Source organism: Drosophila busckii, chromosome 2L, assembly GCF_011750605.1.
Source record: "Drosophila busckii strain San Diego stock center, stock number 13000-0081.31 chromosome 2L, ASM1175060v1, whole genome shotgun sequence".
Classification (NCBI taxonomy): domain Eukaryota; kingdom Metazoa; phylum Arthropoda; class Insecta; order Diptera; family Drosophilidae; genus Drosophila; species Drosophila busckii.
The window spans coordinates 18,304,719-18,319,910 of NC_046604.1; the positions used below are offsets into that span (position 1 = coordinate 18,304,719).

Below are 15,192 nucleotides of genomic sequence, written 5' to 3' on the forward strand. Positions count from 1 at the left end.
CCTATCGTGTGCACGTTACGCGCTTTGCAACACTATGTCATTATATTTCCAAATGAAACGCAAAAAGGTTCAATTATTTTCGCTCGAGTTTTTTGCATTTATATTAACGTGAAAAATGGATCTATAGTTTGCCCCCAAGCAACCAACAAGCACGTCAGTGCCCCAACACACAAGGAAATGAAAATGTACACAAAAAAATTGTAAGTAGCTGTGAAAAAGAAAATTGTAAAAACTGCAAACTGAATCTGCACCAACCATTTAACTGTTGCGAAAACACACATGTATGCACTATTTGTATGTGTGTGTGTGTGTATTTGTGTTGCTTGTTTTTGTCGATTCATGGTAACGTGGCAGAATTGCTGGCCAAGTGCAGCAAACGTTTGTTGTGGCATGCAACATGCGACCTGCTAAGCAGCTGGAGGGACGGAATTGGCTGATGCAATCGTGAGGGAAATTGAGTAACTCACCTTGCCACTTGCCGCAGCACGTGCGAGGGTGGTCGTGAGTCATCAGCCCTTATAAACAAGCAATGTTTACAGTCATATCAATAACAATTGAAAATATTTGCATATATAAACAATTTTGTTGTTGTGTGTGCATCTAGATCTATTATTATTATTATTGTTTTCGCGACGAGATCTGTCTGGAGAGAATGCGCGCTGTCATCGACTGCAGTTTGAAATTATCACTGTTTAATTGAAATAATGCAATGTAATGTATTTTAATGAAAAATTTGATTTTGTGCATCATTTTCAGTGCCACCATGGCGTCCTCACAACAACAAGAACAACATCAATCGCAACAAAAATCAGCGTTCATCACAACTCTAGGAACGGAACTCATCTATACAGCATCAAGTCTTGACATACACTCAGATCAATCATATGAATACAGCATTAATGACAATGGAAAGTTTGGATTTACCCAAGGAACTCTACTGGGATCTGAAGATGGAGCCAGCTTCGCCAACTTCGGCTGTGGCCAGCGAGCTCTTTTCGCTTAATGAGCCCACAGTATCCACCTACCTATATGACGATAACTTTGCAAATGGTTAGAGAAATGAATTTCAAATATTTTGCATTTTCTTATATAAAGTAATTCTAGGACTAACACTAATGAGCGATGAGGAGGTTGTTAACCTAACGGAAGCTGCTGCTTTGGGGCTGCTCAGCGATGAGGATTTGGTTGTGGAGTTTTTGGACCAGAAGGATGAAGGCAAGTGCCAACTACATTTAAGATATAAATCGATATATGCTGGTATTCACGAAATTTCAAATATTGAACTTTGAACGTCTGAGCAGCGTAGACGGCAATCTTGATTAACAGCTTCAGGTTACTCAGTGTTATTTTGAATATAAAAAGCTTGACGCTAATATAATTTATACATTTTGTTTTAAACTTGTTTAAAGCTCTATAACCTGACTTTAAAAATTAACTGTTAGCTATAAAATCTTATACTTTGCTTGGAGATAATTTTGATTTTTCTCAAGCAAACATTTTGCTGTATTCATTGTTAAAACATTTATGTAATACTTTTTTGTGTTTAGATTTTATTTACGTTGTGCTCTTTGACAGAAACCGGTTTATTGTTATGGTTTTGTTATTTACACGCTTTTCAGTAGTTGCTGTTACCCTAAATCGGACAACGTAATAATTGTTTACAAACATAGCTTTGATTGATCAACAAACAGCTTTCAAAAATAAATAAAATAATTTCAAATAATCAAAGCAGAATTTAAGCGCAGAACAGATCAAGTTTTTGAAAAGAATGCAAGATTTAGAGTTGAAGGACGGCAAATTCGAAAAGTTTTATAAAAATAGGTGTACTATTCATAGTCAAGGTTCAAGATCAAAAATTTAAAGCGAGCAATGAACCACAGCTGCTAGTTTGGCATAAGTTTGAGTAGTAATGGAAATTTTTAAGTGCACAGGTTTCTTTGTGTTAAATTTAAAACTGAATTTTGGGACGTGCCTCTTCACGCTCTGAGGCTTGGCCGCAGTTTTTTAAGAAACGAGAAAGCTGTATGTAGGACATATGATCGAAGGCGTTGTATATATGTAAGCTGTTATTTAAGTTATTGTTGCTTGCACTGTGGTGTAGTTCAATGAACGTTTGTAAATTGAGCTGTCAAAATTATAGAACAGTCAAAGCTTGTAACTAATAGTGTAAGAATGCAGCTTAATTAAGTTAGGGCATTAAATGAATGCACGTATAATTAAACCGGACTAAATATAAATATAATTAACATATTAAAAAACGCGCTCAACTCGCTGAGAGTATAAAAATATGGTCAGCAGCTGTTTTTTGCGCTCAAATCTACGTTTGCACTCCACTGTAGTGAGCTTTGATTTGCTGATAGCAGAAAAGAGAGCGCGCTCCGAACTGCGCTTGGGAATTCGCTCTCTCGCTTGCTGCGCTCTCGCTCAATCTCTCAGTCCGTTAGTGCAAAAGCGAGCGCACCACGCGATCAGCGCTCAGTGCAATTTGTAACTTTGACGCGTGCGGTCGTCCCAAAAACTCGGTTTCGATTTCAACGACAGCAATAAAAACAACAACAACAACAACAGTAGCAGCAAAAGACTGGAAACAAAGAAACTGCCTTCAAGCGAAAACAAGACAATAACAAATACAAAACTCGAACGTCGTAACAACAAAGACTCACGTCTTGGCGTTTTAAAACGCGCATAAAAATAAACACACACGAGGCGACGACAATTTTATAATTGTTTTGTATTCGAAAAGGAATTTAATACAACTACATTAGTTAGTTAGTTACCTTTGAACTGTGCTCGCTCGAAACTCAAAGCGCTTTTCGAAACGGCGCCAAACAAAACGAAACGTGTACGCTTGAGGAGATATGCTATAGCCAACTATATGTAGCTGATAAACGGAACAACTTACAACAACTCCTCCTCCCCACACTCATCCTGAACCCTTTGCCTGGCATTAACGGCAACGAGCTGACGTCTGTGTATTGCAACTGTTTGAGCTTTAAACTGGAATATCGCTGGCAAGCAAACAGTCAGAATTCCATTGTTAGCGCACAGGATTTTGTGAGCATGATACCACACTGTGGATACCGTTACATGTGGAACCGTGAAATTGTGATCAATTCGCAAAAGTTGGTGAAGCGACGTTAAGTGCGCTGCCCCCCCCTTGGCAACTCTCAGCTGAACACGCATCCACAACTTAAACTTGCGGCAGCAGTTGACCCAGCAAACAGAATCAGAAATAAAAAAACAAAAACTCTCAAATCGCAAAACATCAACTCAAATATAACGAGATTTTTCTTTTAGTAGCTAACTTTTGATTTCAAAATTAGCTGTGATTATTTCACAGGTGCTTGTGCCTGATTTTTCAATTATATATATATTCTATATACTTTTAAGCGCATCTCGTTAAACTAGCAGCTAGTTCAAAGTTTTTATATTTTAGTTAACATTTTTTATTGTTATTTACCTAAGCTACACACACACACTTCAAGTTCATATATTCCCATTCCTTACTGCCTTAGTTTAGTTTCTTTTTTTGCATTACACATTGAAATTTGAGAACTGCCTTCTGAATCTTCTGAGTCGCTGCTGCCGCAACAATGAGCAGTTATATATTTATGCAACAAGCCTATGGTTAGTATACCCCACCCAGATGTTAAACTAGCAACTACTAAAATTTCCCTTATCTCAAACTAATGGAGAGTGACAGTCTTGTTGTTATCTTCATTTCTTTTGCTCTGAGACGCTGTTTAAGTCTCGATTGCAGTGCAAAGTCTGTTGAGTTACTCAAGATACTTTACCGGTCAAGCGAGTTTATCATGCATGTGTCTGTGTGTGTGTGACACTCTTTATTGTTTTCCATTTGCTGTGATTGCTACGCTTTCAGTTTAATATTTATAAATTTCATTTACTTGTTTATGATTGACTTGATTGACAAGCTCTCGAAAAGGGTTTCTAAATCAATATGAGCATAAATTTGAAATATATAGCCTACTAAATAATTGATAGGCTTACAAATTATAGTAATTTATAGCTGTACTAATATAGTTTACTTTATAATAGACTACATATTAATTGTTGAGCTAGGCTTTGAATTTCCAGCATCATATTTCAGCGTTACTTTGTTCTTTCTATAATTATAACTGACCTTGGCCTTCTTAAGTAGTAACTAAACTAATACGCAATAGTATTTTAAGTTTAAACTAACTTTCTGGTAAATTTCCCTTTATTAAAACTGGGGTTTTTTTAATACCGACTAACTTGTGTACAGCTTATAAATTTTTCAAAAAGTTTTTTAACGCCAAGGTTGCTCCCATTTGTTACTAATATATGTTTTAGTATGTATTATATATAATATAGTGCATGCAGTTATTTCTTTGTTTTTTTTTTTTTTGCTTTGATAATAATAATCTTTGAATTTTGCCTCTCTAGAGGGAAAGCCTGATTTCAATTGTCAATTGCGTAGTTTGTGCGTTATAGATCGAGGTCTGCTTAGACATATGACTACATAAATATATATAGACTTATCTGCTAGTTTTTGCAATTTCAGTTCATAATTATTTTACTCTTTAGCTGAACTGTATACTTTAAAAATTAAGTCTGACAAACACCTGATATATTAAGTAGTATATACAGCATATATTTATATTCGCAAGTATGTTGCGCCTTGATAAGAATTAGCAGGGCCCGCCCAGACTGTGTTTCAAAAATTATACAATGAAATATTTCAACAATTTAACATGGGCTGGGTGTGGAAATCTCTGAATTGAATTGCAAATTTAAAATTAAAACAAGATTTTTATGTAAATCAATGTAATGCAGTTACAGTTGCAGTTGCTCTGCTTACAGCTGTTGCGAAAACATTTAACGAACGTGTTATGCTAATTCACAGACAGTTGAGTTGAGTTGGGAGGAGAATGCGACCCAGCACAAGGTGTTGGCCACAGGTGCCCAACCGAAGGTTGTCTATGCCAACAGCTATCACTTTTTATTATTTATATATTTGTTTGACTTGTAATTGGTAACTGAGGGGGGGGGATGAAGCACTGATAACCTCTGCTGACCGTAGTCAGTCAATTCATCTTTATTTGGTTTGTTTGCTGCTGCTCAATTGAAATGAAATGGAAACACACTCGGCGACAAATAATCGGATTGGCGACTACTTGGACTGCGTCTAATTTCAATGTGTGTTGCCTTCTCTCACTTCGATTAAGAATCAATAAAAGAATTGAAACAACAACATCGGGCCACAACACATTTATCAATATGCAAATGTTTACTATGCGCTCGCCGCAGCTTCCAGCGTCCTTCAATTCAATGCAAATGTACATTTGAATATAGAATATAGAAGTAAACAGTGCTCTGACATCACAACACACGGCATAGTTTCGAATGTAACGATTGTGGTGTATATAGAAAAGATTCCGCTGATTATCAAGAAAAGATTTGGAATATGTAATAAGTAAGCAAAACGTTTGGGGAATGTTCTATAGAGTTGAGAAATCAGTTTGAGTGAGAAATTTAGCATATTCGATATCGAAATTTTAGATAGCAATAACTCAATTGAATATACAGTTGTTGTCTATATAGCATATATGCCACTGATTAATAAGCATATGCTTAAAAACAGATTTCGAATATGTAATAAGTAAACAAATCGTTTGGCATTTACATATTTCGAATTCGAATTCGAATCTTAGTGTTATTTGATTTAATTTTAATGTGATTACTGATTATTAAGCATATGCATAAAAAGAACTTTAGCATAAGTAATAAGTAAGTTTGGAATTTACATATTTCGAGTTCGAATTCGAACTTATATATTCGATTTATTTTTAATGTGCTTTTCCTTTTGCTTACAGAGTGCCTGCTAGATCAAAAGGCGCCCAGCTACATCGATTATGATATCAACAGCTTTCATTCCCACTTCGATGTAACCTCTGCGGATGGTCTTGTGTCCATAACCAAAGTACAAATTGCTGATGGCGGCGCTGCCACTGAATCTGCTGAGTTGCCACAGGCGGATGCGTCAATGATATTGCAACAATTGACGCCGCCGCAGTCGCCACCACAATTTGATGGCTACCAGCAGCAGCAGCAGAAGGAAGAGCTAGTTAATGAAGAACAAAAGCTGGTGAGTTCAAGCAGACAAAATGCAGTGAATTTTAATTAAATGCTAACTTTCTTATAGCTCTATGCAACAGCAACAACAACAACAGCAGCAGCAGCCTACAACTTTAACAATGGGAACAACTGGACAGCAGGCAGCGAAATTGCACGCGAAATGCAGCTGGTCGATGAGATTGTCAATATGCGAGCGCAGGAGATGCAGCTGCCCACCAATTGGCAGCAGTACAACGACAACGATGATTGCGACTCGCAGTCGTCTTCGTCTATTGGCAGCTTATGCGACAGCAGTGGGGCAGGCAGCAGCATTGCGGATGCGGATGAGGATGAATGGATGCCCGCAAGTAGCAGTAGCAGCAGCTGTGGCGGCGAGGAAAAGTCTGCAGCTTCAGCTGGTGCAAGCGGCAAGAAGCGCACGCGCACCTACGGACGTGGCGTTGAGGATCGCAAGATTAGAAAAAAGGAGCAGAACAAAAATGCCGCCACACGCTATCGCCAGAAGAAGAAAATCGAAATGGAATCTGTGCTGGGCGAGGAGCAAGTGCTGCAGCAGCTGAACGACAAACTGCGCTGCACTTTGGCTGAGAAGCGCAGTGAGCGTCGCTATCTGCGTCAGCTCATACGCGAATTCTATCAAAGCCCCAAGCAAGCTTAAGCTCCCAATGGAAGCAGCAGCAGCTGCTGTCTGCCCTCTGCCCACTTCATCAACTCACAGCACTCAACTCATTCTCTTAGTCTTAAACTATTTGCAAAGTAATTGTTATTATCACGTTGTTACTTCCCCCCTCCCCAACTATCCAAATATTAATTTTAATTTCTGCACAGTTGTCCAAGCATCAGTTTAAACAGCAGTCGGTTCTGTCCCCAACACATTTGGCACCCATGACAAGTGTCTGCCGGCGACGGCGACTTTGAATTTACCTCTGCCAGTGCTGGGGCAAGAACAAACCAACAGCGTAGCATGCCCCACAGGCCAATGTGCCTATTTCGATACCCTGGCATACAGTTAAGCCCTTACTGTCCATTGTATACACCCTGTGGGGCGGCTGCTGTCCAGTTGCTTGTTGCTCTCACTTTTTAAATACAATTTATTTACTTTTTAACACAAATATATATTTTTATGCAGAAAATCAAATATACACACCAATAAATCTAAAGGGTTTAAAAAACAGCAGTTGTTACTCTTTTTTAATTGACTTTCAATAGCTTGTAAATGTTGCTAAGGCAATTCGCATATATAAATTAATGTAAATTGTGCAAAATTTGGTTGAAGTGCAATTCAAAACGTAGCTAAGGCCCATTAAAAATAATTGTTGCTTTAATTTCATTGAAAATTAACAGATTTTCAAGCTGTCATTCAATATTTTGTTTATATTTTATATGCTTAATATTTTAAATGCCACTAGCAGTCAGTTTCCATTTAAATTTGTAATATAATTTAATAATATTGTATAAATATAATTTAGCAAAGCCATTTACAACTTTAAGCTGCAAAAATTTGCAATATTCGTTTTGATTAAGCATTTCCCAAAAATGTTTTAATCTTCAAAATTAAATGCAGTTTATTGTATAAATCTCATGAGAAGCTATAAAAATCTTTAAAAATCGATGCTATATCGCCAAGTTCCTGAACTACAAAATTTGTTTGCATAATATTTGGCTATTAAAATTTTCATATCAATATTAATTCATTTAATGACTGAAATTAAGCGAAGGGTTCCAACAAACTTTGGTGTTTTATGTATTTATATTTTAGCCTTTAAAAATGTTAAAAAGTAGATAAGACGAGCGTTATTTTCTCCTTTTTATGCATAAAAAAAGTAGATTTTATAGGATGATAAGCTTAAGAGCTTGATTTAAACAATTCACAGCTAATATGTTAAAAATTGTTGCAATTTGCTGTTTGATCAATAAGCTTGCCAATTTATAATCAGCGCTCAAAGCTTAATTCAATGAAATTAAGTAAACAGCGCCTTCTTTTTTATTGCTGTTAGCTTGAGTATGAGAAATTTTTTGTTGAAAACTTTGCTTAAACAATGAGCAGACTGTGAAGAGCCCTTGGCTGTGCTCACATGTGACGCAGTTGGCGATTGATACGGCGAAGTATAATAGGATTATGTTTATGTCTATGCGGAAGGTATTAACGACAGTGGAGACATACAGAAAGAGAGAGAGAGAGAGAGAGACAGCTACGTTGTTATTAAGTGCACTACAATTAAATCAGAGCGCCAATTAATTGAAAAATCGCAGCGACATCAGTGGCGAGATGGAGATTGATGCAGTGAGTGCCAAAAGTGAATCCAAATTACGGTGGGCCATGTATTTATACCTATGTGTGTGTGTATGTGTGTGCATGTGTGTGTGCGTTTACCCAAAACAACAGCCAAACGATTTCTCAACACAGATTTGCGTTGCGCTGTGGATTTGTGCGCCAGAGCATTTGACTGATGAGCTGGCGACGTGAGCTTCGAGCTTGAGCGACGCTCCTGTTGCTGTTGCTGGTCCTGGTCCTCTCCATTCCATTCTATTTGCTGCTGCCACTTGGACCTTTCGACTGCTTCGGGGCGCCATTTTCACTACTAAACTAAATTTTCCACATCGTTAATTTATATTAATATGATTTCTGTGTCAGCAGCGGTCGACGCCGCCCAAGTCTAGCGACATTCTCTCAACGCTGCTCTGGGCGCTCGACGCTCGCTGCTCGCTGCTCTCCCGCCGTGTGTGACACCCACATATACATATACATATATATATATAGCCAGCCCATAGCTGTGAAACGACGCCCATGGAGGTCGGCGGGTCTCGACGTCGCCGTCGTCATCATCGTGGCAATGTTTATCTAAATTGTTATTTTTCACACTCACACGCAGTTCAATGAATTCGTGAAAATTACGTTTGGGACTTTGTGTTTGCTCGTCGACCGACGCTCGCTCGTCCTACTCAGACTTGTCAACTTGCTGTGACGTCCTGGCCTCTTCCTGGGCACGGCCTGGCTTGGCCTGTTGCAGCAACTCCGCGTGACTTTAAGCGTGTGTATTGGCATAAAATTCAATTTGCCTCCATTGTGCTAATCCTGTTATTAGCCCGCGTAGTCGTCGAATCCTTTTCTTCTATTATTAAACGCACGAGACGGCGCTGAAATTCGAACTCAAGTGTTTGGCAGCGCGAAATCAATTTGATGAGCGCTTGTAAAATAAACAACAAGCACATTTCGAATATTTGCAGCAGCCAGTAATATAGTGAAGGCCTTAACCGAGATTTAACAACATAAAAAGTAATAGTAAAAGTTGAAAATTTACAACACAGCTACTTTAATAAATCAATTAATAATGATTTATAATTATTTTGAATGAATTTTTTAACAACTTTGCAGGAATTATTGACGTAGAGCTAAAAAATCAGCAGAACTATTTAATAGAGGTTATCAATTGTAGAATAAGAAGTTTAGAAATCGAGCCCTTAGTTCAGACTATTAATCCTGAACTTCTAAAAAGCTTTACTTACATTTTTTCATTCACTTTTTGAGGAATTACTTAAAGCAAAAATTCCATTTTAAATGCCACTTGTACTATTTCTTTTTACACTACTTCCAAAATAGTTTTTTATATTTCAAAAATGCAAAACAAAGTTCAAGCATAATAACTGAGATTCCATTTGTAACTATTTACGCTATTTTCACTAAAAGCTAAAAATAGCGCGAGCACTTCTAATCTCATTTGGCAAGCTACAATAGCTACCCCTTGCTCACCCCTGTTGAGTTCACAATTTGAGTACAGTAAAGTTTGAATTTAATTGAAATTGACCCGCATTGGTTAGCCAGACGATTGAAACCCGTTTACACACAGGCTGTTTACATATTATTTAGCTTTATTTTATTGTTGTTGTTGGCCAAAAGGTGCAAATAAAAGTGTAAGCGTGTGTGGCCTGCGGGCTGAGATAAGCAATCGAGGGTGGGTGGTTGGGAGTTTGTTTTGCCACTCAGCGCGATTAGATAAGCACAGCACACAAAATAGTTGAATAAATAGTAAAAATATATATGTTGAGCTGTTGTTATTTTGGGCTGCATAAAAAACGCTTTTAAGGCTGCTGCTGGCTGTGGCTTAAATGAATTGAATTTTGTTAGCTACTGACATTATAATTATTAGATCTAAGACACTACTGAAGAGAGCCTCATGTGGTGCTAAACTAATTTGTGCGTGGTGCGTGGTAATTACATAAGCTCGTTTCGCATCTTTCTATCTTTTGCTATTGCTTCCTTTATATATATATATATATATGCGTTAATAAAATTTACACTAATGGACACACATAATGCAACTAGCTGTGAGTCACGCCCAGTCGCCCACACTCCACTCCCTCTACTGGCACATGTGTTTATCTAAATCTTATGCGTAATCTATTGTCTCATTAACACTTGCCCAGGGGTTAACTCAATCTCATTACGATTATGTTAAATGTTATGTTAAAGAGTGTCATGTTTTTGTTGAACTCTCATTCCAGCCACGCCTCGCTGGCGACTTGCAAATTGAGTCCACCGAGACTCTCTGGGACTCACTGGTAGTGGCTTTGGCTTCCCTTTGACTTTTAATTGTGTTTTAAAGTGCCGGCGGCGGCGGCGGCAGCGGGGTTGGTGCTGATTTTAACACGCTTTGGGTCGCTTACAGGCCATTTGGCTGTTGATTTAGCTCGACTGTTTGGTCATTTGATGCCTAATTAAATCTAACGATGGCGTTGATTTCTACTGCTTAACCCCCATTGCTCTCTCTCGCTCTCTCTCTCGCTGGACTTGGAGGCGATTCGAGGTTTTATTTTACATTTATGAACCAAAAGCAATTGAGTGCACTCCCAGTGGTTTACTCTTATGTGTGTGTGTGTGTGTGTGTACTTACTTTGATTTGTAGGCAATGGAAATTCGAGCATAGCAAATGACAGCATAATGAAATTATACTAAACCACAAGAGTTCCATTTGGGACTGGAATATGAAAGAAAAATATTCATTAGCAAAAAAGTAGGCAACGTTTTTTGTTCTCTTCATACTCTAAAGCAACTTAAATTTATCACAGCTTCAATATCAATTGTTGTGCGGATTTGAACTTTAAATACAAATAAATAGAAAGTGGTTTAGTCTCATTTGTTGCCAGAGCCAAATCGAATGCAATTTCACGGCTATTTGCATGGCTTGTGGAATATAAAATGGCAAATAAATAAAAACTGACTGCGGCGTTTGCAAATAAATGCAATAAATGAGCGCAATTTTCAATTTACCCAAACAGATGAGCCACAAGCAGCTGCCCCACACACTGCAAAGTGCGTGAGAGTTTGTAGCACGAGCTTAAGCCAATGGCATACAGCGACAATGCGCCTTGTGCCTGCCTGGACAAGTGCCACAGGTAGCAATGCAACAATTAGCGGTTGGCTGCCTCTTCTGGCAATTTACATGGTGCACGTTGTACGTGACATTTGGGCAATTGGGCTGCCACAACGAGTGGCCAACTCCACAGTGAACGCTGCAGGGTTTGGAAGCTTGACAAATGTGCATTTAATTAGCAAGTGCGCGGATTCGCATTTCTTTTGCCATTTTGTTGATTTGTTTGCCTCGTCGTCGTCGTCAGTTGTCATTGCAAAGGCTTCAAAAAGACACGCACACAGCGACCGCATGCAATGCAGAGAGTGAATGAGTGAGAGAGTGGAGAGTGTAAGATAAATCAGGATGTGGCATCATGCAAACCAACAAGCGACAGTTGAATCCTTATAAAAATCAAAAACAATTAAAGTTTGTTCAAGAAAAACAAAACTCATCAGCGTACACACACACACACACACATGTGTAGAAAATCATGCTAACATGTGTGTAAACATGTTCCACACTCTCTCCCTCACACACACTCGCATTCGCTTGAATAACGTTGCCTACTTTCGCGCGCTCGCCAACGCAAACAAGTTTTGCGTGACGTCTGACGTTCGCTCCCCCCCCACACTCCCACCCAACGCTCCCTAACCAAGCGCATTTGCAGCCAACCCAGCGATAACTAAATTTGTACATTTGGTGTAAATCTAAATAGATTGTTGTTGAACTCATGTGTGTGTGTGTGTGTGTATTGGGTGATTAAAGGGTGGCCTGCTCTAAGGTCTGACGCTGGCTTCTAGGTCCTGGCTGCGCTGGCTGTGTGTGCGGCGTCGCTCGCTCGCTCGTTTTAGGGCGTCGATTTTGCGGGCTGGTCAAAGTGGCGCCAGGCAGTCGCCAAAGCAGCAACCGAGGCTGTGTCGCCCCCTTCCCAGCTCTTCACCCCCATCAAATGGAAATTAAAATATGCATTGCTGTTTGTTATATCGGGTACTATAGAGAGCATCGAGGGCTGTTGTTGACGCGAGTGTTTGCAATAATTCCAAGTAAGCATTAGGTCAATTTTTAAAAATTTAAATAAGGCTGGAAAATTTTCGAAATTTCTACTTTAGCAAGCAGTTAACTCAGCGATTGAGTTAGATTTATATTTACGTAGCCTTTGTATGTATAGCTATGGTATGGATCAATCCTAACCCATATCATTAATTCCCATTTCGATGCCCAGTCAAAATCTTTGCAATTTCTGCCTATTTAAGAAAATATAAAATTTTAAAATTAAATACAAATTTGCATAGTTGTCTCACTTATCAGACGTAACTATTGTGCTATATATAAATAAATTAATTCATAATACGCCTCGCTGTTGCTCCATTGAATCTCCAGCTGCTCATTTACAGCCAGGTCGGTCGGTCGGGCGGGCTGCTTGTAAAAAGTTTTCTTTAGCCAACATTGGATAATGCTCTGCTGCCATCAATAACAATTATCGGTCGTGTCATTGCCAGTGCATTGCCGCTGCAAATCGCGGCGGCCATCAAAGACAGTTGTCCATGGACGTCACGGTGTCCATGTCCATGGCAGGATATTCCAATTAATGCTGCTTCATTGAACTGCGAGCTGCTAAAAACTAAGCGCGCGCAGCACGCGCGTAATTTAAATGCTAATTTTTTGAGCACCTTTTTTTTGCCCTACAAGTTGCACCTGGCGCCTGGCGCTATGCAATGAATTTTTAGCAACATTTTCATAATCACAAATCAAGCGTAAGCTGCTAAAAAACTTTGATTACATTTACATTGTAAAGCAGTCGACGCTCAGACTCGGCTCAGCTCAATGCGTATTTAAAGTCATGTCTTCTTAACTTTTTAATGACACCAATTAGCAACTGTTGCGTCAGCAGCCAGAGAGTTGGCTGGGGCAGAAACATAAGCCCACTGAGTACATAAATGACGCAGGCTCTGCCCCCCACCCCCATACATAGCTTGTCCTTTTGCTCGTTAAGCCAAATATGTGTGCTATAAATTCACTCGCTGCTGCTGCTGCTGCTGCTGCTACTGTGTAAATAATAATTATTTCTGTGCGCTTTTCAATCGAGTCGGGCAGACGACGTCAAGCGCCTGAGTTAATGCCAAGCTATATACAAATATATGCACACATATCTTCAAATTTGACTACGCTTTAAAGTTAAGCCTTAAATAAGCAGCAGGCTGAGTTATAAATAAAAGTCAACATACATTTATAAAATTAAAAAATATATAAGCTTAAATATTGCAGTTTGGGTTAATTTAAAGCATTCTTAATACTCAAAATATTACAAAAGATATTTTGAATAGTTCAATATAAATAATAATTACACAAACTTAGATTAGTACAGATCGATTTGATTGATGAAAATGTGTAAAATCTTTTTTAGAATATTTATCGCCATAAATTCAACAGATTTTCAACTGTTTTACTATTTTGAGCGCATCCTGATGTTAATTAAACAGTTGCATTTATAAATTATACATTTTTATTTAAAAGGTATTTTTTTAATTAATCATCTATCAATTTGACCCAACATGTTGTTGTTATTTATATCAAAAACAAGTTGGGACTAACTTTAGTGATTAAAGTTTTTCACTCCACATGCATTTTGTCTTTCAATTTGATATTTATTGCTTTAATTTAATATTGCACTGCATAAAATTCATATAATGTTCAAAATCATTACTGATCTTTGCACTTTATATGAAGCACACCAGAGATGCACCCTTCAGCGCTTGTAGCGCACACAACTGTCCTTATCGAAGCGTCCTTTGAAAATCTCCTCGAAGCCAATGCCCAGATTCATATACGAACGATACTCAATGGGATACACCACAGGCTGCCGCTCTGTGACCCAATCCGCTGGCTTCATTAGCTCCTCGACGCTCTTGTCCAGCTTAATGCCACAACGTCCTTGATGCAGCTTGAATCTATCAGGCTTGTTCAGCTTATTATACGGATCGCGATAGTAGTCGCGATAGTTTTGACACTCCAAATAAAAGTTGTCGCTTCTTTCCGTTTCGGTATAGTCCACAATGGAGAGTCCAATGCGTGGCGCAAAGCCCAAAATGGCGCGTCTTGTTTTGCGCGATCGCGCCGAGACGGCGAGCATATCAACCTCGGGTGTGGCCATAATTGATTATTTTTTAAATAAACGCAACAGCGAAATTAACGCAAATTTAATTGCAACACAAATATAAATAAAGGGGGAACGTAACAAGAAATATTGTGTATATAATTCGTTTTGAAATGAAGTTTTTAACAACTGAAACTAGAACGAGCAACAAGAGAAATGAAAAGCTAACTAAGATTGTTTTTGTATAATTGCTTAAGTGTGTAAGCATTAAAGTAAAAAATTTGCATTAAATATTTATAAAAATTAATGTTTTTATATGAGTGTTGCATTAAAGAAAGAATAGATTGCAGTATCGAAGCAATATATATAGATAGAAAGGAACAGCATTGATTTTATGATATAAATATCAATTTTCTGGAATTTTATAACTTAAGACAAGATAAAGCTGCCCTAGAGCTAATAAGAATTAAATTAAGTAAAGTACAAATAATTACAACTGTTAGTTATTGAAGCTTTATTATAAACTAAACTCTTATAATTCTTAAATTGTGTTTAAGCTTTATAGATTTGCCTTAAACTACAAAATAAACCCGCTCGACTTTACTTCAAAATCAACAATTGAATGCTCGC

At 38.2% G+C, this 15,192-nt stretch overlaps 2 protein-coding genes across 3 annotated transcripts; one reads left to right on the plus strand and one right to left on the minus strand.

The window, feature by feature from the left end:
• The first annotated feature begins 42 nt into the window (after nt 1-42).
• On the plus strand, nt 43-7,177 carry LOC108607691 (activating transcription factor of chaperone). Of its 2 annotated transcripts, XM_017998667.2 has the most exons (5): nt 43-200; nt 757-1,050; nt 1,105-1,215; nt 5,856-6,127; nt 6,185-7,177. In XM_017998667.2, the coding sequence occupies exons 2-5, from the start codon at nt 885-887 to the stop codon at nt 6,773-6,775; spliced, it is 1,140 nt and encodes a 379-aa protein (XP_017854156.1). In that variant the 5' UTR covers nt 43-200; nt 757-884; the 3' UTR covers nt 6,776-7,177. The 2 variants fall into 2 exon arrangements, with proteins under 2 accessions (XP_017854156.1, XP_017854158.1); XM_017998669.2 differs by lacking the exons at nt 43-200; nt 757-1,050; nt 1,105-1,215 and adding an exon at nt 3,470-3,627.
• A 6,851-nt stretch (nt 7,178-14,028) lies between these two features.
• Nucleotides 14,029-14,717, minus strand: LOC108603663. Its single transcript, XM_017992660.2, has one exon. The coding sequence runs from the start codon at nt 14,617-14,619 to the stop codon at nt 14,215-14,217; it is 405 nt and encodes a 134-aa protein (XP_017848149.1). The 5' UTR covers nt 14,620-14,717; the 3' UTR covers nt 14,029-14,214.
• Between the last annotated feature and the right edge of the window lie 475 nt (nt 14,718-15,192).